Source organism: Thamnophis sirtalis, unplaced genomic scaffold, assembly GCF_051295495.1.
Source record: "Thamnophis sirtalis isolate CommonGarterSnake01/CBP01778 unplaced genomic scaffold, rThaSir2_p1.2 scaffold_7, whole genome shotgun sequence".
NCBI lineage: Eukaryota > Metazoa > Chordata > Lepidosauria > Squamata > Natricidae > Thamnophis > Thamnophis sirtalis.
In genome coordinates this window covers 21,029,073-21,053,616 of record NW_028261387.1, presented here as the reverse complement: position 1 = coordinate 21,053,616, position 24,544 = coordinate 21,029,073, and the positions used below count along the sequence as shown (strand labels likewise).

The 24,544-nt window shown below is 40.7% G+C and overlaps 1 protein-coding gene across 1 annotated transcript; it reads left to right on the top strand.

Annotated features, from left to right (window-relative positions):
• Positions 1-3: 3 nt before the first annotated feature.
• Positions 4-14,392, top strand: TYW3 (tRNA-yW synthesizing protein 3 homolog). The gene is given in 7 exon segments (XM_014061095.2): positions 4-320; positions 2,448-2,528; positions 4,603-4,701; positions 9,848-9,919; positions 11,203-11,336; positions 13,749-13,913; positions 13,915-14,392. Coding segments are annotated over 7 exon segments (780 nt in total). The 5' UTR covers positions 4-131; the 3' UTR covers positions 13,955-14,392.
• The last annotated feature ends 10,152 nt before the right edge of the window (positions 14,393-24,544 follow it).

Genomic DNA, 24,544 nt, shown 5'->3' with positions numbered 1-24,544 from the left:
GGGCTTGAGGAAATAAGTTTTCCCCAATGAGACGCCGTAAGGAATAAAATGGCGCCTCCCACAGACCGGCCCTATGAAGGCCGCCATTGTTGCCGTCTGGGGGCGGGAGGCCGCTCCGGCTGCTGTTGCTGATGGCCGATTTCAAACGCTGGAAAGAGCAACGGCTATCGCGCGGAGATGCGAGCCGAAAGGGCAGCGTGGACGAGCCAATTGAGGAGATCGTCCGGCTCCTGAATGGCCGCGAGACTTTCTGCACCACCAGCTCGTGCTCGGGACGGGTGGTGGTGCTGGAACAGCCTCCGGCTGCCGCCCCCGCTGCGGTAAGCCCGCGTTCGACCTCGGCTGCGCATCGCAGATCTGGAGCCGAGCTGAGGTTTGGGTGGAATCGCTCCCTCCTCCTCTGGATCCCCCACGGGGGCTGTGACCGTAACCAAATCAATTTCTTTGGGTGTGAAAGCGCTGTTTTGGGGTCAGCTCTTCTCTGGGTTAAGGCTCTGCCCCATGCGAAGCTCCGCGCGACCCTTGTGACGACGCAAGAGTGCAGAGAAGAGCAACAGAGATGATTAGGGGACTGAAGGCTAAAACATGAGGAATGGTCGCAGGAACTGGGTATGTCTAGTTTGATGAAAAGAAAGACTAGGGGAGACACGATAGCAGTGTTCCAATATCTCAGGGGTTGCCACAAAGAAGAGGATTTCAAACGATTCTCCAAGGCACCTCATGGTAGGACAAGAAGCAATGGGTGGAAACTAATCAAGGAGAGAAGCAACCTAGAACTGAGGAGAAATTTCCTGGCAGAACAATTAATCAGTGGAACAAGTTGCCTCCAGAAGTTGTGAATGCTCCAACACTGGAAGTTTTTAAGAAGATAGTGGCTATCCATTTGTCTGAAGTGTAAGGGTTTCCTGCGGTTGGACTAGAAGACCTCCAAAGTCCCTTCCAATTCTGTTATTCTATTCTAATGTTGACACCTATAAAGTTGTTGCTGCCCTCTGCAGCCCCCAAAGTCTGGAAGCTCTGATCTACAACAAATTGGGGGCTGAAGGAAAACACACACTCACACACGTGTCCATCGTGGAAGGCATTTTTGCCATTCCCGCTCTGCTATGAGAACTTCATTCCTCTCTCAAGATTGTTGGAATGGAAGAAGCAGCTCAGGGAATCAACACTTTAAAAAGCCACCTTTGGGCAGATTTTCCCTGAAATGTTCCCATAGATGGAAAATTCCCTTTGTGTGTATGATGTCTCTGTGTTAGCGTTGACACCTGGGCGATACACACACACACACAAACAAGCTGGCTTTGTGCCTAAGGCAGGACTAGAATTCATATATAATCTGTTTCTATCCTTGTGCCTTAACCAAACTGGCCAGTTATCCAGAATTCTTCTCCAGCTTATGTGAGAATGTTTGGATAATAGCAATAATAGCAATTGTACTTATATACTGCTTCACAGTATTTTACAGCCCTTTCTAAGCAGTTTACAGAGTCAGCATTTTGCCCCCAACAATCTGGGTCCTCATTTTACCAACCTTGGAAGGATGGAAGGCTGAGTCAACACTTCAGAATCACTCTTTAAAAAATGGCATCTGAAACATTTATTTACTAACTAGAGGTACTTCAGGTTTCACCTCTGTTGTATTGAAGTATTTATGTCCCAATCTGTTCCCTTTTGAAAATTTAATGGCAAGGTACAGGTACTCCTTGACTTACAACAGTTCATTTAGTAACTGTTCAAGGTTACAATGGCATTGAAAAATGACTTATGGACATTTTTCACATGTGAAAAAGGAGTCCTTCAGGATTGGGCGGCATATAAATGTGGTTAATAAAAAAATATGACTGTTGAAGTGTTCCTAGGTTATGAGATCAAAATTCGGACACTTGGCAACTGGTTCATGATGGTTGCTGTGTCCTGGGGTCAAGTGACTCCCCTTTGGCAACTTTCTGGCAAGCAAAATCAATGGGGAAGCCAAATTCACTTAACAACTGTGCCACTAACTTAACAACTGTAGTGATTCACTTAACAACTGGACAATAAGATTGTAAAATGGGGCAAAATTCATTTAACAAATGTTTTACTTAACAACAGAAATTTGGGCTCAATTATGGTCATTGGTTGAGGACTACCTGTATGCCTTATTCACAGATATAAGTGCCATTGCTTCAATCCCTTCAAGACATTTTCTATCAGAGATAAACGTGATATGATCCCCAGAAATATGTATCCTTACTTTTTTTCATTTAACTAATCAGATATGTGGCTTGAAACTGATTCATTGGCTACATTTAATTCCCCCTATCCTCCTTAACCTTTTTCTTCTGTTTAGCATGCTGGGAAATTCTAGTGTTTTAATGTTGGAAAGTTGGGAATACAGGCAAGCAGTTCTGAGCATGTTTCTCTGCCTAAAAGATTTGTACTATGTGTGATATTTTTTTCTTAATTAGGGTACTGCTGGCTTTGAAATACAGAAGCAAAGCTGTACTTGGCTTATGGTGACCCACCAATTATGTAGCACAAAAGACGTGGTAAGGGTCAATGCATTGTTTATTACACAAGTTTTCAAATTAGTATTTCTGCATGCTAACAATATTGTAAGAATCTCCAAGCTTCTCTAATTATAGTTACATAACAAAATAAGTAAGGAAAGGAGTCTGCTCTTCCATAACATTGTCTTACATTTGTGGCTGATGCTGGTCTTTATTGATCATAGTAAATAGAATTATTGTATTTTTTTTAGAGTGGCAGGAGTCATTCAATAGATAATAGACATGACTGGCTTTCTGATGCTTTTTCCATCGTAGATTTTTAACTCACATCTTAAATCTATTTGGTGATGATTTCTAGAAATACGGACAGACTGGTTTTAAAGCCCTAATAAGATTTTTTCCCCTGTAAATAAAAATTGCAGGCTTCTGAAAGAAAGGGACTATGTGAGGGCAGAAGTACATGTGAAAAGGAATTTGGTGTCTTTATGGATCACAAGTTGAATAAAAATTAACAGCTGCAGAAAATTCAAATGTTGTCTTAGACTTCACCAACAAACTGTAATATGATTAAAAGAAATAGTCCAGTTCACCAATCCTTTTTCTGTTTTTCTTTCCTTTCTTCGTTTTCCTTCTTTCATATTCACTATATATTTTTCTTGGAATATACTACTTGTTATGTTTGTGAAATCTTTTAATAAAAACATTTTTAAAAAGTTTGATGAACTGGACTACATCCAGAGAAAAATAACAAAGATTATCAGAGTCCTGGAGGGAAAATGTACAAGGAACAGAGAAGGTGTTAGGTGGTTTAGCTTGGAGAAGACAAGATAGAGGGGCAACATAATAGATAATTTTCAAAATCTTAAGGGCTGAAATACAGAAGATGAGACAGAATTCTTCAAAATGGCTCCAGAATATTGTTTATACTACAGAGAATCTGGTTAAAGCTAAGGGGGAAAAATAACTTCACTTCAAGACCTGGAAAACGCCTACCTTTGGAGGTGATGATCTCAGGGATGCCATAGAAGTGGGTTCCAGCCCTTATTAAGGGGCTTAGACTAGATGATCTCCAAACTGCCCTCCAATCTAACATTCTAGGACAGTGGATGGTGAACCTTTTTGGCATCGAGTTCCAAAAAGGGAGTGCAGCCACACGCTTGTCTGGGACGCAACCCGGAAGAGGATCTGCCAAGGGGGCATGTCCTCGCCGGAAAATATACTTCCGGTTTCTGGCGGGCACATGAATGCCAATGAGCTGGACTTCTGGTTACATGTACACATAACGATCAGTTGGCCGCCACGCATGCTCACGCTGGAAAATGGAAGACCAGTTCTTCCAGTTTCTAGCACTGCCGCACGGACAAAAGCCAGCTGATCATCACATGCGCACCAGAAACCCAGAAGAGGAGCGCGTGATGCATATGCCAGGCAACATGGCTCTGCGTGCCACTTTGGATATGTATGCCATAGGTTCGCCATCACAGTTCTAGGATGTGATCCAAAGAGAAGATAAAATATTTTTGAATGAAAGTGTTCATAGGGAAAAAATGCTTTGAAGTATTTATTTTCTTCCAAATACCAGTTTTACAAGGTTAAATAGGTCAATATGTGGATAAGATCTGTGCAGAAAATAATAAAACTTGGGATCAGGAATGTTTTGAAGTATTCTCTAAAAATGTACATTTATCGCTTTAGTAAATGTGCACTATTTTTCCCCTTTTGCAGATCTTGTAGATAAATGAAGTTTATTATTTTTCAAAATATTATTTGAATGATATCTGGAAACTGATAGGCAGGATTTGATTAGAAGCTTTTCTGAAAACTGGTGTGCAGACCTTAGAATTGTGGTTATATCATACAGCATCAAGATTTCTAAAACTTTTTACCATCAGTGCACAATCTTAAATCCCAGCAAAATGTTGTACCAAAGTGAATAAAAACAAGCAGAACATATATCAGGCAGAGCATCTGAGTATTACAACATGTCAAAATGTATTTTAATTAGCACGTCGAATCAGTTTCTGTCGTGCACTGTTTTTAGATGCTAAATAAGCTACTTATATTTCATTGCTAACAGATGTAGAGTTGATATTAACCTTTTGCTCTTTCTTAGCTTACCGCCTTGCAGAAGGCTGCGGCTGATGCCATCTTCAAATTTGAACCATTTGTTCTCCATGTGCAATGTCAAGACCTGGAAGATGCACAACTTCTGGTAAAGCATTGTGCTTAAAACACTGTTATTGTTACATAAGTGACGCTTGATTCCTCCCAGTTCCCACACTTGAAGGCATTACAAGTAATCCTCTACTTGTGGTCACAATTGGGGCCAGAATTTCTGTTGTTAATTGATGTTGCTAAGCATCTGAATTTTGATCCCATGACCTGACCTGCAATGGCTGTAAGTATGAGGACCAGTCATAAATCACATTTTTCACTGCCTTTGTAACCTTGCTCACTAAACAAGTGGTTATAAGTTCAGGACTACCTATGTCTGAAGCATTGTGTGTTAAATAACTGGGGCTGTGAAAATGCTGGTAGAGGAAACAGCATCTATTGTTTTTATAGATATTACACTCATAAGCGAAAGCTTGTTTTGTTGGGATTATGAGGTAGAATGAGAATTTCAGAAGTATAGTTTTATATGGTTGACACTGATTGATAGCTATCATCAAATTATGTAATAATTCATGAATCCTGGATTTTGCCAATTAGCTTGTATCAGTAAGGAACTATTGTAAGCTCTTTTTAATTATTTTGATTCACATCAGTAAATTTAGGTCTTCTCACGGTTTTACTATGCTGTAGAGTAGATAATCTAAACAGATTTCAGAAAAAGGGACAGATTAGATGTATGAACATTTTTAGAAATCAAAATGTTTGAACCCAAAACATTTCATGCCAACCTCATCAGAAGCAATTTAAGCTATTCCAATCTGACTGACAGTATACTTCCAACCTTTAAAAGGATTGCTCTGATTGGAAAATAGAAATCAGAATGGCCAGTTTGAGGTGAAAACACTCCCAGCAAGGGACTATTCTAAAGTCAGAATATTTGCACTTCAAAATGTTTTGCACAGCTCTTTAAAGAAGAAGCAATTTTTCTCTGATTGGCAGTGTTGTCCATTCTAAGTTATAAACTGTTGTAGACAGTGCAGTACTGCAGCCACTTCAGCTGACTGCTAGCTGCAGTTCGGCAGTTCAAATCTCACCGGCTCAAGGTTGACTCAGCCTTCCATCCTTCCGAGGTGGGTAAAATGAGGACCCAGACTGTGGGGGCAATATGCTGACTCTGTAAACCGCTTAGAGATGGCTGAAAGCCCTATGAAGCGGTATATAAGTCTAACTGCTATTGCTAATTGTGCCTTAATGTTTACTTTGATTTTTCTGCTTCATAACATTGGTTCACATTGCTACAGGTCTGTTACTATAAGCATTTTACAATTATGTACTTTTTGAAATACTTCCTTCTCCAGCTGATGGTGCAGGAGGGTCCAGAAGTGGGTTGTTCAATCCTTATTTGCCCAAGAGACTGAGTCAGAATTGAAACCACGCCTCCAGCTTCCCCTGCTGACTTCCAATTCCGACTCAGTCTTGCCCTAAAAGAGATGCTTTTTTTGATTGCTGTGAGTTGAATTTTTAGTTCTGGTATTAATTTATTTATGTAACCTTCTGGATTTATTAATTTGGCTGGTCCAATGGTGGGAAAGTTGGCTTTCAAGTCCCTTTCACCAGCATGCATTGTCTTCAAGGAGAATTGACACCCAGCGCTGCTTAAAGTCTTTCCTGGGTTCTCAATAGTGAGCCACTAGCCGCGCTGGCTATCAGGGTCTTTCTGTAGCAGTTTCACCGCTTTTTCTTTGTGGTCGCCTGGTGGAGTGTACGGAGGCTCCGAGCCTGCCACTGGTTTGCAATGGCAGCAAGGGGCGATGCAAGGAGTGCGGGGACGGCGCGGATAGCGTGCTGGCGAGCCGTGTGGCTACGTGCGTTTTTTGCTGGCTGGCAGTGCGATCAGTGCCGTTTTCTCTGCAAAGGAGCTGTGCGGCCGATCCGGAGTTCTTGGAGCCGTTTTTCTATTGTGGAGTGTCAATTCTGCCTTGAGTGCCTTCCACGTGAGTATGAGGCTCTGGGGTGGCCATATTGGAAGGGAAATTACACAGTGGCCATTTTGGGGAGGTCTGTCTAGGTGGCAGCCATTTTGTTTGGAGGCCATGAGGTGGCAGCCATTTTTTCTGTGGTGACTATGAGGTGGTGGCCATTTTGAGTGTTCTCTGCTGAGTCATGACCATTTTGTTTGTCCCTATTTAGCTACCACAAGGCTTATTGCGACTGCTGGTCTCAGTGAGGAAGGTTGCAGATCAGCGAGCTGCCGCAGGGCCCGGCTTTCGTGCAGCGCGCACCACTAGTTGCAAATAATTACAATGGCTGAATCCCCTGATGAAAGTACATCTGAGATGGCTTCTGTTGCTCCTTCCAAGAGCACTAGGAAAAGGAAAGCCTCTTCAGCGGAGCCCCCCTCTCTGGCAAAGCAGTCTACCTCCAGACAGGGAGGTAAAGAGACTGAGGGGAAGCTCAAGCAAGGGGGGGAGACAATGATCCTGTTCCTGCAATGGAATCCCCCCACCCATGTCCAAAGGGTGCTCCACTTTCTCCCTCCCCTTCCCCTCCGAGACTCTCGGGGTCCCAAGGGCCAGTTCTATTTCACCTCCTCTATCGGAGGTGGAGGAACAGGATGATGAGTGTCAATCATTTGCTTGCCTGGGGCCTAGCCTTAGAACAGAACACAGGCAGAAACTAGCACCCAGGCCAGGGCCTAGTCAATTTGATGATTTACCTGATAATGTCCAATCTCTTATTCATCGAGCCATTGTGCATAGCATAGCTCTACAGGATCGTGCTTCTGAACAGGCGGCTGTGGAGCTGAGGGCAGCCAGGCGTGGGCGCACCCAGAATCCAGTTGCTCTCTCTGACGGTGCAGAGAGCAGTGTCTCCTTCCTTGAGAAGTGAGGGCGATTCTTGACCTTAAAAGATTGAATCGGTTCCTAGTATACAAACGATTTAAGATGGCGTCCCTTCATTCCATCCTGGAAGGTGTCCAAGAGGACGATTTTTTGACATCTATTGATTTAAAGGAGGCATATCTACACATTTTGATTTTTCCCAGTCACAGGAAGTTCCTTAGGTTTTCCTACTCTGGTACCTATTACCAGTACAGAGCTCTCCCATTCGGGCTGTCTTCAGCTCCCAGGACTTTTACAAAGGTCTTGGCGGCTCTGGCTACTCATCTCAGGACAGTCCCCATCAGATTGCATTGCTATTTAGATGATGTCCTTCTTCAGGCGGAGTCACCGAAGAGGTCCCTTCAGGATCTGAGCCTCACGGTGGAAACTCTACAGAGGTATGGTTTCTCAGTGAATTTTCAGAAGAGCCATATGTGGCCTTCTACCAGGCTGTTGCATTTGGGGGCGGTCATTGATTCAGTCACTGGTATGGTTTTCTCTTCCCAGGATCGCAAAGATAGTCTGAGGAGGATGGTTTGCCAGGTAAAGAAGGAGAAACGATGCCTATTGTCACCTTGTCCCAGTTGTTAGGGAAAATGAGATTTGGTTCCCTGGGTGAGGCTACATGCTAGGACTCCCCAGGGGTTCCTACTGCCATTTCAACGGAGCAAACGTAGTGCCTTCCAGGTTCAGGTGCCCCCACAAGTGCGGTTGTCCTTGAAGTGGTGGATTTCTCCGGCATTGGATAAGGGGTGTGCGTTTAGGGAGCCGCATAGACTCACCTTGACCATGGATGCGAGCCTTTATTACTGGGGGGGGGGGTTGTTGCTAGGGACACATCTGGCAAAGGGGCACTGGTCCCCTTCAGACCTCACTCATAACATAAATTGGCTGGAGCTACGAGCGTCTCATCTAGCCCTTCAACACTTTCAGGCCCTTGTAGAGTACAGACACGTCCTGCTATTGACAGACAATGTAGCTGCAAAGGCGCAAGTAAACAGGAGGGAGGCACGCACTCCAGGGCCCTCTGGGTGGAATCTCACCGTCTGGGATTGTGGTCAGACACCTACTGTCCATCAAGGCGGAACATATCTCCAGAGACGTGCTGAGGCTTGATCCTGCATTTATCCCCAAGATAAATTCCCATTTTCATAGGGAATATGAATATTCTCCTGGATTTTTGCCCAAATCCCACTCATAGAAAGGAGAAATCGCAGCACAAGTTGGATGTGCGGAGGGCTCTCCGTATTTACATAAAGAGGATGGCGTCTTCCAGGAAGACGGAGGCATTGTTTATTTCTTTTCAGACTTCGGCCATAAGGTCGAGAGTGTCCCCCTCTACCATTGGGCGGTGGTTAAGGGCTTGTATCACCTGGGCCTATGAGGCCAGAGGTAAACCGGTGCAAAGGGACAACGGCCCATTCCACTAGGAGCGCGACCACCACGGCCGCTTGGAACACTCAGGCTCCGATTGGAGATATATGCAGGGCTGCGACATGGGCATCCCCATTGCCCTTTATTAAGCACTATAGGTTGGATGCCTTTGCCTCTGCTGAGGCATCGTTCGGTCGAAGGATGCTTCAGGGGTTCATGCTCCCTTGGGTACCACAGATCAATGAGTTCCCGCCCTAGGGACTGCTGCTTTGGTATTTCCCACTTCTGGACCCTCCTGCGCCATCAACTGGAGAAGGAACGTTGGTCCTACCTGAACGTTCTTCTCAGCATGGCGCAGGACGGTCCAGATCCCTCCCTTCTGGAATTTGTTAGGTCCGTGTCCCCGGGGCCTGTTCTTCTTTTGTTTCTCTAGTTGGAGCTGCGCCTCGTTGGAATTGGAAGTCAGCAGGGGAAGCTGGAGGCGTGGTTTCAATTCTGACTCAGTCTCTTGGGCAAATAAGGATTGAACAACCCACTTCTGGACCGTCTTGCGCCACGCTGAGAAGAACACTCAGGTAGGACCAACGTTCCTTCTGCAATACAGGTAGTCCTCGCTTAGGTAACTGCCTTGTTACCTCACACAGTTCATCACAACAGTAATAATTTCAGGATCAATCCTTTCATTTATGACTTTTGCAGGTCTACAAAGCAAAACTGAAGTAAGTTCATAAGCACAATTCTGGTTTCACTTAGTGACTGCTTCACTTAACAGCCAAGATGCCAACTGTAATTGTGATTGCTAAATGAAAACTACCTGTAATACTGTGACAAAACAAAATCTACTGTTTGGATTCAGATGTAACAAATAACCTATATTTCTGTAAATAGGAGAATAATCAGTATTTGAAAATACATCTTGTTTCACTGTTTTATATTTTAGCACTTTGATACTTTGTTTATGCCAACTGTTTGGTTTCGTTTTTATAGCACACCGTGGCTATAGAAGCTGGGTTCAGAAACTCTGGTATAACCGTTAGCCGGAAAGGAAAAATTATGATGGTATGTTGTTTTTTTCTACTTTGATCAAAGGGATATTTGCAGCTCCTCCTGAGAAAATCACTGGGGTGTAGCTGCATACAGGCCGCATCAAGGTGAACCAGCATCTCTATGTGGGAAGCTATCACTGACACCCAGATGGCAGGGACACTTCTTTGACTTCTTCTTCTCCCAATATAAGATGACATTTACATGTTGTAATCAGTAGGCTGAATCACTTTTAAAACTTAAAAGCTTTAAGTCAGATCTTGAGTACAACCAAGAACCTCAGCCACTTTCTAAGGCAGTCATATATTAATCACCAAAATAGGCAATTTCAGCCGGGTTGATGGAAGCAATGTGAAATATTTGATAAGACTTACATTTAGAATAACTTTATTGTCATTTTGAATAGACACTAATCGGCATACATTAAAATGAAATTCCGTTGCATACAGCTCTCAAAGAGTCACTATCTCCATGTATACGATATAAACATGACAAAATACATACATACATAATTATGCATATACCCATATATATTGTATGACACAGACAAACAACACAGTCTAGTTCGGATGCATACATGTACATGGCGAGAAAAACAAATTTTGCGAGTTTACCAAACAGATGGCATAGGGATCAAAGCTGTTACCAGAATCTGGTAGTCCTGCTAGAAATACTTTGAAACCTCCTCCCAGAGGGGAGCAACAGTAATTACTACAAATTGAGTTGTACTTTACAAAAGAAATGTAGACACCTACCTTTGTGCCTACGTTGCATCTTTTCTATTAAAGGCCCCACAAGATTAAGTTTTCTTTATGAAACTTGCCTATGCCGAGAACTGTTTCCATGTCAGACTTCTTAAAAATATATATTTGTTGCTTTAATATACAAGGAAAAAAACAGAAGGAAAAACCTGAAAAAGGAAAGAAAGAAAAAAAGATAGGCAAAAAAGGAAAAACATTAAACAGCAAAATCTGATTGTGTCACATATAAGAAACCATTCAGCCTTATTTTTAAACACCAATAAGCCTTAACTCCATTGACCTGTCTTTCCATTACACCTTTAGAGAGTCAGGCCATAAACAGAAAATAAATCTATACCAGTAAATCAAGATTATAATTACAGGGGTCGTAACACTGAAAAATAATATTTCTGTCTGCCCCATCCTCAGTTGATTATAATCCTTCATTTAGCAACAAGTTGCAAGTTTTTGATAACAAAATTCAAAAATGTATACATCTTTTATAAGATTTAATAAAAGCTGGTTAAGATGTATGCTTCTCCTTTTACATCATTATAGGCTGTCCGAAGTACTCACTGCTTAGAAGTTCCACTAACTCAGAAAGGAAGACTAATGGTCAGTGAAGAATATGTTGACTTTGTGGTTCAAGTTGCTAATCGGAAGATGGAAGAAAATTGGAAGAGAATTAACAGGTTTGTAGGCAGTGCTCTGGTCAAAGTGTTGGCCTAGAAACCAGGAGATTATGAGTTGTAAACTGGCTGATCTTGAACCAATCACTTTCTCAGCAAAACCCACCTCACAAGGTTGTTATGGGGAAAATAGTAGGAGGAAAGAGTATTAGCTATTTTTTCCACCTTGTGTTATTTATACAAAATAATAAAGGTTGGATTAAAAAAGTTCATATATTCAATACAAAATTTGTGTGTACACATATAGTTGCAAGAAAAAGTATGTGATCCCCTTGGGATTATGTGGAGTTTTGCATGAATTGGTCATAAAATGTGGTCTGAAATTCATCTAAGTCACAACAATAGAAAAACACAGTCTGCTGAAAATAATACTACACAAACATTAGATGTTGCCATGGTTTAATTGAACATAACATGTAAACACTCCCAGTGTAGGGAGCCCCTAGCCTAAAGACTTCTCCAAGAGCTAATTGGAGCCAAGAGTGAGCCAACCTTGACTCCAATCTGTGTGATGATATTGGATGTGTTGCTGACAGCTGTCCTGCCCTTTAAAAACACACACCTGTTTTGAGTTTACTGGTTGCAAGAAGCACTGTCTGATGTGAACCATGCCTCACAGAAAAGATCTCTCAGAAGACCTCGATCAAGAATTGTTGACTTGCATGAAGCTGGAAAGGGTTATAAAAGTATCTCCAAAGGCCTTGATGTTCATGTGTCCACAGTAAGACAGACTGTCTACAAATGGAGAAAGTTTAGCACTGTTGCTACTCTCCCTAGGCATGGTCGTCCTGTAAAAATGACTGCAAGGACACAACGCAGAATGCTTCATGAGGTAAAGAAGAATCCTAGAGTGTCAGCTAAAGACCTACAGAAATCTCTGGCACATGCTAACATTTTTGTTGACACATCTACAATAAGGAAAACATTAAACAAGAATGGAGTACATGGTAGGACACCACGGAGGAAGCCATTGCTGTCCCAAAAAATATTGCAGCACGTTTGAAGTTTGCAAAAGAGCACCTGGATGTTCCACAGCACTACTGGCAAAATATACTGTGGACAGATGAAACCAAACTTGAGTTGTTTGGGAAAAACACACAACACTATGTGTGGAGAAAAAAGGCACAGCACACCAACATCAAAACCTCATCCCCACTGTAAAACATGGCGGAGGGAGTATCATGGTTTGGGGCTGCTTTGCTGCCTCAGGGCCTGGATGGATTTTTGTCATTGATGGGACAATGAATTCCAGGGTTTATCAAGACATTTTGCAGGAAAATGTACGGCCATCTGTCCACCAACTGAAGCCCCGCAGAGGATGGGTGATGCAACAGGACAATGACCCAAAGCATACAAGTAATTCAACAAAAAATGGCTTCAACAGCACAGAATATGCCTTCTGGAGTGACCCAGTCAGAGTCCTGACCTCAACCCGATTGAAATGCTGTGGCATGACCTTAAGAGAGCGATTCATACCAGACATCCCAAGAATATTGCTACACTGAAACAGTTTTGTGAAAAGGAGTGGTCCAAAATTACTCCAGATCATTGTGCAGGTCTGATCTGCAACTACAGGAAACGTTTGGTTGAGGTTATTGCTGCCAAAGGAGGATCAACCAGTTATTAAGTCCAACGGTTCACATACTTTTTCCTCCTGCACTGTGAATGTTTACATGTTATGTTCAATTAAACCATGGCAACGTCTAATGTTTGTGTAGTATGTTCAGCAGACTGTGTTTTTCTATTGTTGTGACTTAAATGAAGTTCAGAGCACATTTTATGACCAATTCATGCAAAACTCCACGTAATCCCAAGGGGTTCACATACTTTTTCTTGCAACTAAATACATATTTACTGTGCTGATCCATGTGTAGTGATTTGGAAGGAATTCAGGGTGGATAGATTTAATGAGTAACCATTGTAAGAATCTCTTTAGTAAGGTTTCATCTTTGCTTTGCTTTTAAGACAACAGCACAGGACAAACAATCCCATTAAACAATTGTATTTTGCATATAAGCACCACATTAAACTATATCTTCTTGCGTAGGTTTAATTAAGATGATGTCATCCTGTGAATTTTTTTTCCTGTGCATTGCTCCATTTTAAGGTCATATATTGGCGGCTTTTAATCATTAGCCTTCTGTATTCTAGAGGTTTTATTTATTATACTGTAGATGTTTTACAGATGGTGATGTGCCATGCCCAGAGTCTTATGATTGCAGTAGAGTAGGAATTTAATAAATACAGTATATCAATGTTATGCTATTTTAGCCTCTTGCCAATCAGTTGAGAAAACTCTGTGATTCTCCTGTGGCATTGCATTAATTTATTTTGTTATTAGTGTTCCTGAGCTGCTTTATGCAAGCCAATGAATGAAACTGCCAACCTGAAACATATTTAAATCATTGTCTCTAGATTTTACAATTCTTTGAAGTTTGCACTAGAAAGCAAGAATCACTCCATGACTTCTCTCTCGGAGGAGAAAGAAAAAGGAAATGGCATGGATTCGGGTGGAAGAAAAAAATCTCAAGCAACCAAAAAGGATGGCGGAAGTCCTTCACACCAAAATAAAAATGTAGAGTGAAGATGACAGTCAAAGCAATACTAATATTTTTCACTAAATATAGAATTGTGTGAAGTAGCCCTATATATCCATTATGTTTGTATAATGTAGTTTTTTTTCTTTGCTCTTTATAAGAGCTTAGCTTATTGTGCTCTAGAACAGGGGTGAGAATTTATGGCCCTTTACAACTTGTGGACTTCAATTCCCAGAATTCCTGAGTCCGTATGGAGCCATAATTGTATAACTCTGCTCTAGAAAGTAACATGTTGTTTACACAGTTTGCTTAAGTTATTAGCAAGGTTTTAACTGCCATATAATATAAGTGAACTTATGGACAGTTTTTGGTCCCGGAGTGTGCCTTCCCTGTTGTAGCACATGAAATGTATAGATACCTTTAGGAGAAAGTGTTTTTAATTTTTTTACACCAGTGAACAATATGCAATATCACAAACTTGTACCTACGACATGGCCACAATAAATACTGTTTTGCTCTGTGTGTGCTTTTCTTATTTGAAAGTATTCTTTAAAGGGTTAACTACTGTTCTGAATATAACCAGAGAAACCTCTGCTATTAAAATTACTTTCCTTTTCCCATTTCATTTAGTAGAGATAATTGAGACCATAAGGCCACGTCTGGGAGCAAAAACTCTTCAGTGTTTGGAGGGAAAAGCAGGAAGCAAATACATCATTGATTAAGCTACCGAAATAAATAATTACAGGAACAATTAACCTTTGCCTTTCTTGATAAACATTTTGAGACATTGCATTGCTTCCTAATCTATGCATGAATAGAATCTCATTCTTGTGTGTGTGTGTGTGTGTGTGTGTGTGTGTGTGTGTATTTCTAAGTTACACTGTTTAGATGTTGATGTATTTCACCCAAATTACAAGTAGCTATAGTTAAGAACTAGATCAGAGTAGTAATAACTTATGTCCAACCCTGTGCATTTTATTTGCACTCAACCATACTTAGTTAACAGCCATTTGCCCTATGTCCTAGAGAAAACCCTGTTTCAAGCAAATCTGCCTTTCTCCAGACTTATTCTGATCTATGCTTCCTTAACAAGCATGAAACAGGGTCTTGGTCAGCAAAACCTCTTATTTACGTGACTGAATTCCTTTCATTCAAGTAACTTTCATTCACAGTTAGCAAGGCTAGGCAAACAGTCTTTCAGAAGAATATTTATCAACACAAACCTTATCTTTCTCGGTGAGCTGCCAGATAACTTGTTGCCAAATGCAGGGCAAGGCAACACTTGGCACAGAGTTTCTTACAGTCACAAACAGAACTTTCCATTCTTGAAACAATCGAAGGAACCAATTGTTTCCTGCAAAAGCCCACTCCTTGTTCGCTCCTCTTTTGTTTCCTAAGGGAGGGGCCAATCACCTCCAAGGTGTGGCTTTACTCCCTAGTTGACCCTGCTTTCTTAGTTCTTGTCTTCTACAGCTCTGCCCATGCGCACACTGGGAACAGGCTCCAGCTGCTGCTCTGCCTCACTGCTGTCTAGCTCCTTCTCTGCCTCCGACATAGAGGCCTTGCCTGAACTTTCCTCAGCCCCAGGACTGGCCCGTGTTCCTCCCCAACCTCCTCACTGTCTGACTCTGCTGCCAGCTCTGCTGGCCGCCAGTGGGCCACAACAAGGCTAATTTACTGTACAGTCACACAGCGTGAAGAATACATATACATTGATGGATGTAGTAGTCACCAATAAAATGGTGTATTTAGATATAACTCAGCTACTACTTCGAATCACTGATTAAAAGTGATGATCACCTTATTGGTGCGTTCATTCTATTCACTCCAAAAACTAATTTAGGATTCTATTTATGCACATTCAAAAGGCATCCCAGGAGTTCAATTCTTATTTTATGCTTTATTTCAGTCTTCCCTAATCTAGCGTCCTTCAGATCTTTCAGACTAAAGCATTGCTTATAGGATCACAGGGTTTTCAAGTCACCATCTTAATTATTTCTAAATGGGACACATAAAATGTTGCAAATTGATTTCTGAATCAAATACCTGATTTCCACACCTACAATAGGCTCATTATGAACCAATTGCATATCGCAAGCTACTGGAAGCCAAAATCTGCCAATGTTGGCAGTCCTCTGAATTAGATAGCTTATCACTGTTAAAGCTCATTACGTCCCAGACAAAAAACAAATTCCTGCTAAATATGACAGTGCTTCCTACACTTAAAAAGATTCTAAAAATTTGGCAGGTTTAGAACCTGAAATTAAATTTGGTTTGTAAAAAACTTGCTAGCTGATGAGCATATGCGGTCGACTACATTTCTATATCCTAGAAAATCATGGGCAGTGAAACTCCTGGAAATTCTTCTGTATGAGATTGCAAATTGTTCAGAGGAATTCAAAACATTAAAATGAATATATTGCAGTCATCTAGGTTTGGCAAAAATACCTATCTTTGGAAGGAGGATTAGTTCATTTCCTAGTTGCATGTAAAAAATAAATTTATTTGTATGCTATGCAATATGCAAAATTACAAGATTATACGGCTATCAGCTAACTCCTAAATATTTGGAATAATATGCACACGTATAATATTAACAACATATATTTCTGGTGCTGTTAATTGATGCTATTCAATTACAGGTAGTCCTCGACCTACAACCTCAATTAGGCCAAAATTTATGTTGCTAAGCAAGATAGTTAATTTTGCCCCATTTTACAACTTTACGTGCTGCAGTTAAGTGAATCACTGAAAGTAACACAGTTGTTAGTTGAATCTGACTTCCCCATTGACTGCTGGTCCGAAGATCACAAATGGTGATCACATGACCCCAGGACACTAACTGTCATAAATATGAGTCAGTTGCCAATGGGAATGGTGCAACAGTTTCAAGTGTGAAAAAAAGTGATAAGTCACTTTTTTCCGTGCCATTGTCGCTTCAAATGGTGATTGAACCTTGCAAGTTGGGGACTACCTGTACCAACTTAGATATATTTTATGAATATCTGTTTTATAGATGCGAGTGTGGCTAGTTAATCACCTTTGGAAGGCCTTTCTAAAGTTAACTGGCTCACCCATACATTGCAGAAGACAGTGGCAAACTGGGTGTCTGCAACATGCCTTCTCCATCATGGCATCTGGCACAGTTTTCCCTTGAAAATCTGGAGAGTCTCAAATCTGGACTTCTGGAAGGCTATGGAAACTTTTCTGGTCTTCCCCTAGATACTGGACCCAGACATTAATTGAAGCCAATATACTGGAGGTATTGCTGTGTTGTGACTCTGTTATGGTGCCTCAGACACTGTACTGTGGTTATGTATGTAAGATGGGCAGTCTTGTATAAATAGGTACATTCTCTAAATAAATATTGTTGCCAAGAAAAATAATTTGACAGAAAACTGATCCTGGTTGTGGTTTAGGTGTACACACATACGTCTTGAATTACCAATCGCCCTTAGGTTGCATTTCTTCCATTGGTTTGAGTTAGCTGCATCATGTTTATCCAAGTAAGACAACTTAGTCTTAGCCAAATAAGGAAATCCTCACAGCAAATGTATACGAATGCTAGTACACAACTAAACATTTTGTTCTGACAAAATGACCCTCCTCATTTTCTTTCTTTTCCTTTGAATATGTTGTCCATTTAGTAGGAAGATCTGAGGCAATCCACCTGTCACTGGTGGGAGCTAAGACAATTTTTATCCAAAAGTGGAACAGTGGTAATTAAATTAGTACTACCTCTGAATAAACTCTAATGATATTGTACAGGTAGCCCTTGAGTTACAACAACAATTGAGCCCAAAATTTATGTTGCTGAAACATTTGTCAAATGAGATTGTCCCATTTTAAGTCTTTTCTTGGCATGGTTGTTAAGTGAATCATTGCATGTATTAAGTTAGTAATATGGTTGTTAAGTGAATCTGGATTCCCCATTGACTTTACTTGTCAGGAGGCCATAAAAGGGACGACCACATGACCTCAGGACACCGCAACTGTCATAAATATGAACCAGTTGCCAACTATATGAATTTTGATCATGTGACCATGGGGATGTTGCAATGGTCATAAGTCAATTTTTTTCAGTGCTGTTGTAACTTTGAACAATCACTAAATGAACTGTTTTAAGTGAAGGGCTACCTGTATATAAACTAAGTTTTCAAAGTATAGTCAAATATTATAACTATGATTATATCATCTGCTTCCTCTGACCTAAATTAAATAAAATTCTAATGAAGTAATTAATCATTTTTATATTAGCAGAAACTAGGAAAGCCTAACATTTGCCCAAGGATCTCATTTGGAACATGTTTAAAAAGCCAGAGTACACCTGGATCTCTCTAATGCAGGGCAGTCAAACTGGTGGCCTGTGGGCCGGATATGTCACGCACAGGCCACGCCCACCCCAGTTCCGCAAATAGGAAAAATGGGAAACATCACCTGACCACAATGTGATGCAGCGAGTTTGACACCTGTGCTGTAATGTGATTGTGCTGTTTTTGATTGCCAGACAAAAGATGGGAATGTAATTCATTTTCAAACAGAGTAGTTGTTATACAATGAAACTATTTATTGCTACAAATAGACTTTCCTTACAGTATGTGGAAATTATGCATATTCCAATTCAACTGAAGATGCCCATGGTCTGAGAAAGATGGCAGCCATTCATTTCAAAGAAATGGAATGAAGTATTTGCTGGGGCCGGTCTTTAAACCTAACATTAAAGAGCACAGTGGTTGTTCTTTATAGTATTGCAGGCTAATTCTGCCGACTGCCAGCAGTCAGTTTAATTCTCTACAGCTTAAGGTTGACTCAGCCTTCCATCCTTTCTGAGGTGGGTAAAATGAAGACCCAGATTGTTGGGGAAAATATGCTGGTTATGTAAAACTGCTTAGAAAGAGCTGTAAAGCACTGTGACGCGGTATATGAGTCTAAGTGTATTTGCTATTTGCTAACTGGTTGTGTATAAGTAGTCCTCAATTTAAAACTATTCATTTATTAATTGTTCAGAGTTACAATGGTGCTGAAAAAAGTGACTTAAGATTGGTCCTTGCATTTACCACCATCAGAGCATTCCCATTGTCATGTGATCACAATTTGGGTGCTTGGCAACCAGCATGCATTTACAATGTTTGCAGTGTCCCAGAATAATGTGATCACCATTTGAAACCTCCTGAGCCATCATCCAACAAGCAAGTCAATAGGGGAAGCTGGATTCATTTAATGACCACATGATTCACTTAATTTCAGTGATTCATTCAACAATCATGGAAAAATGGGGCATAAAATTGGGTGTAGCTCACTTAACAAGAACTTTCCTTAGCAGGAAGGGCGTGGCTGACATCGCGATGACACAACATGCAATCTTGGAGCTCCAGGACTGCTGTCAATATCTCTGCTGCTGGACGGTCCTTTTGGACTCCCGTAAAGATGGTGTTAGAGAAGGACATGTCCTGTTGATCTCAGGGACATCGCAAAGTCCCTGATTGATCCAGGAGAAGCTCTTTTTTCCGGCGAAAGAGAAGTAGCCATTGAAGCTGCAGAAGGTTGGGACAGCCCCTGAATGGAAGGAAAGCAGGAGAGAAGACAGTGTGTTGAAATGGTGAGATAAATTTTACTATTAGAGAACACCCAAAAAGATTTAGAGTAAAGGTAAAATTGAAGAGAGAAGAGAGCAAGCGGCGAATTAAGCCTGAATTAAACTTAGTGTGTTATCTTTTTTTTTTTAAAAAAAAATATGGATGGAACTTTTACAAATGCCTCTTACTTTTTAAATTGGACTGGTTTCTTTTTTTCCTCTTCTATTTTTCTTCTTTTTTCATATTGGTGGATTATGATTTTATTTCTCTTCTTTTTACAACGCTCGGCTGGATTGTTTGCTTTTAAGTACCTTTTTCTTAAGTTTAGAATTTAAAGAGAGGGGTAAAAGCAGAGGAAAAAGAAGTAACACTGCCACCTAGAGGCTGGAGGCTTGGAAACATCATTTTTTTTTCTTATTTCCTTTGAACATCTGACTTATATCTTATACTTCAAGGTCCTGATTTTGTTTATTGAAAGGGATAGTGGAAAGAGTACAGATTGTTTATGCAGGTGCTCTTCTGGAGTACTATCAATAGCTGGACTGGAGAGAAAAGAAAGCCTTGACTTGAGAGATTATAGTGAACTTGTTTGAAACTTAACAAAAAAGCCTTGGATGTTTTAGTAGCAGTGTTTATAACCTGGAAGAATGGTGCAACATGAAGAAGAAAACGAATGTTGCAAATCATTATGTTAGAAATTCAAAAAGTACAAATAAGTAAAAATAACAAAACATTGAAAAGAGAATGGAGAACATAGAACAAAAAACAGAAAAAATAGAGGGAACAGTTGAGAATATTTACAAAACGATGATGAAATTTGAGGATAGAGTTCAAAAAATTGAAGGAAAATATGAACAAAGTGATAAGAAAATTGTTGATATTTACAGCAAATCGAGCATGGTTGGAAATGACAGGAGTGAAATGTTGAAAGGAGAGAATAGAACTGGAACTTTATCTCAAACTTCAAAATATGGAAGAAGAAGAGGGAGAAAATCTGGCAGAAACAACGAGAAATTCTGGCAGGAGCATCAGTGATAACTAAAGGCAAAGACATGGAAGGAACAGATGGAGGGTTTCGAGTCTTTACAAGATATGCAATGAACAACAAGGTGCCAAGAGAAGTCTACATAAGACTTATCAAAAAAATAATTAGAATACAAATACCAAAAATGGCAAGAGATATATGACTGCACTACTACTGGAAGGATACAGGATTATGAAATGAAATGTTAGAATAAAAATTAAGCTAAATTTAGTTAAATTTACAGTATTATGTATAAAATAATGTAATAATAGTTATAGCTAAATAAATGATTAACAATGATAATTCAGATATATACACTAGATTGATAATATGAAATTTTATACAAATTGTAAGTGAGGACTGTGGAGAGGATGTTGAAAAGCTTTGTTATAAAAGATAAACAATTCTATATAGAATAGAATAGAAAGCTGTAATACTATTGGATGATTTCAGGATGATGTAATGAAATGCCATAATATAAATGTATTTTAAATTTAGAATATTTTACATAAAAAGTATGTAATAATAGCTATAGTCGAACATTTAATAACCATAACAATTGCATACATATAGATTAGATTGATGATATGAGTCTTTATGTAAATTGCAAGTGAAGACTATTGTGAGAATGCACAAAAGTTTTGTAACCGATCGACACACTGTAAGTAATTGGAGAAGGGTTTTTATTTTCTGTGTGTTTATGTTTGTTGGTTTTATGTTTGTCTAAAAAAATTATATATATTGATATCTCCGTATCAATGAGAGGAATATTTTGTGGAAGGGCAAGATTATAATTCCAAACTAATATTACATGCCTAAGCAAGGCATAATTTCTAGATGAGATTGAAACAATTTCTTCCATTGCAGTGGTTATGAGAAACATTTGCCTGGTGAGCTATGATAAATGAAGAATGTAGAGACCAACTTTTATAAATTTATGCACTGTTGCATTTTGAGTTTGTGTTCGGTAGGTGGTTTCTATTTCTATTTTAAAAAAGAGCCACCAGGTGGCACTATCCTACATTGAATTAGTTCAAAGAATCCTGTTCCAATTTTTATACATAAAGATGTATAAACAAACAAATAAAGGGAAACTTAGATTTGGGAGGCTTTATTGTTGTTTTGTTCTGTTGTAGGAAAACAGTTCCTCAAACAATTCATTCAGGATGCCATGAAATTAAGCTGACAGCAGAGATAAATAGAACATCGAAAGCCTTCAATACTATGCACTCATGATCAACAAGAATGTTAAATATGAATATATGTGTGTTTGTGTGTGTTAAAGGCACATAACATATTATAGTTTATGCAAACTGTAACTCAATTTAGATTTTCACCTTTTTTTACAGAGCAGATGTATTTAAGGTATAAAAGAAACGGATGGATTTTTGTTGACAGCATTGAAACCTGGCCTGGCAAACCTCTATGTGTCCAATTCAGAAGTAAATTCCATTTAAATTGTACAGGATGGTAATAACAAGATTTTCTCTATTTGTAAAACTACACAGTATAGAGGAAATCATTATCATGTTTATCTACAGATAATCCTGGAAGCATAAATAGTAGGAAATGTCCACAAGAATACACAGAATCTTAGTGTGAATCTACAGTCCCATACCTCAGGTTTGATTGTCTTTAAATATAACCAGATAGAGAAAGGCACATGATGTGGGCTATCGACTGCTTGGTTAAAGTAGTAATAATAATAGTTAATAGTAATTTGTATTTATATTTGTAGATCTATAGCAGTGATGGTGAACCTTTTTCTTATAGTGTGCCAAAATTACACACATGCGCGCTATTGCACGTGTGTGCATGCCCATACCAATTGAATCCTCCCTGCCCACCTGCGCATCTGTGCGCAGACTCCCCTCCCCGTGCATGCATGCGCAACCCTTCCCTAGGCTCCGGATGCTTTCCTGAAGCCTGGGGAAGGTAAAAATGGTCTCTTCCCCCCTCCCCTGGAAGCTGAAAATGGGTCATTTCTGAACTTCCGGTAGGCCCTTTGTGACTCATCTTCACCTGCAAGAAGAGTCACATAATTAGGACCATTTTTCGCTCTCCCCAGGCTTCAGGAAAGCCTCCAGAGGGTGGGGAGGGCGAAAAACAGCCGGAAGTTCAGAAACGATCTGTTTCCAGCTTCCAGAGGGCCTCCGGGAGGGCCGGGGGGCATTTTCGCCCTCTCCAGGCTTCAGGAAAGTCTCCAGAGGCTGAGGAGGGTGAAAAACAGGCCCAATGGACCAACCAAAAGTTTGTTCACTATCACAGATCTATAGCAATGTGCATTATGGTATTGTAGGTTCTGCCCCAAGCAGATTACAAGGAAAAACCTAACATGTGAAAAACAACCTACAAAATATAAATAAGTACAACACCAGAAATAACAAAACTTTGGCTCTTTCCATTCATTAATTACACTTTCAGGCATGCTTCACCAGTGACCACACTGGCTGAGGCTTTAGAACAGGGCATCAAACTCAAGGCCTATGGGGCAGATTTGGTCTGTGGGTTGCTTAGATCTGGTCCGCGGGGTTGGCCTGTAAAGGACCGTCCCAGAGTGCCTCTGCCAGTGAAAACGGAGCTCTCCCAGCCTCTGTTTTTGCTGGCAGAGGGTTAGCAAAAGAAACTAAAAACAAAACAAAAGAAGTAATGTTTCCCCTTTTATATTTGAGCATGCAAGAAGGGACAGGAAAGGAGAAAAGGAAAGACAAAAGAAGGAAAGATGGGAAGAGAGCAAGGAAGGAAAAATAAGGAAAGAGGGGAAGGAAGAAGAAAGGAGACTGAAGAGGGAAGGGAAAAGAAGGAAGAAAAGAAGGAAGGGAGGAGATTATAATGAGAGTGAAGGAGGGTCTCAAGGAAGTCCTGCCTTAGCACTTGGCCACCACAGATGCCCCCGATATGAGTCCCGTGTCATGCCCACCTGGTCATCTTCACCCCTGGCCATGCCCACCCGGCCCTCCAAGGTCAAACACAAACCTGACGCAGTCCCTCAATGAAATCAAGTTTGACACCCCTGCTTTAGAACATGTGAAGACTAGTAGAACATAGAACTTAGAACGAGCCATTGGTGCCAGAAACCACAGAAATGATGGACTAAAGATGTTTAGCCCCTATAGCTATCTTCTACAGGTAGTCCTTAGCTTACAACTGTTTATTTAATGACCATGTGAAATTACAATAGCACTGAAAAAAGTGACTTATGACCAGTGGTGGGTTTCAAATTTTTTTAGAACCTCTTCTGCAGATGTGGCTTGCTTTGTGGGAGTGGCTTGCCAGCCATGTGACCGGGTGGGAGTGGCTTGCCAGCCATGTGACCGAGTGGGAGCAGCTTGGCAGTCATGTGACTGGGTGGGCGTGGCCCAACTTGTAAAATGTGGTGAAACTCACTTAACAACGCTTTTGCTTAGCAACCAAAATGTTGGCTCAGGAACTCTGGCATTGAAGTGTGCAAGTCTTACAGCTGTCAAGTTACAAGACCCTTGCACCCCTAACCCTTTAGAAAAAAAAACCCAGGGGGTGTTCAAACTTGACAGCTTTAAGACTTGTGGACTTCAACTCCCAGAATTCCTCCTCCAGTCATGTTGGCTCAACATCTCTGGCATTGAAGCACGCAAGTCTTAAAGCTGTCAAGTTACAAGACCCTTGCACCCCTAACCCTTTAGGGAAAAAAAACCCCAGGAGTGTTCAAACTTGACAGCTTTAAGACTTGTGGACTTCAACTCCCAGAATTCCTCCTCTCGCACATCTTGATGATGTGTGGACAGGCGGGGGGAGGGAGCTGGAACCGGTTCTAAACTGCACTGTAGGTTTGTGGAACCTCTTCTAAAGAAGAGGTTAGAACTGGCATGAACCCACCCCTGCTTAAGACCATCCTTGCACTTACAAGTTGTCACAGCGTCTATGCATTTGGGGCACTTGGCAGCTAGTAGGTATTTAATCTGATTGGAGCATCCGAGGATCACATCATCGCTCTCTATGACTTTCCCAGGAGGCTTCCAAATAATCAACATTAATGAGGAAAGCCGATCACAAGATTCTCTTAAAGAGTGTGATCATTTGCTTAATTACCACAGT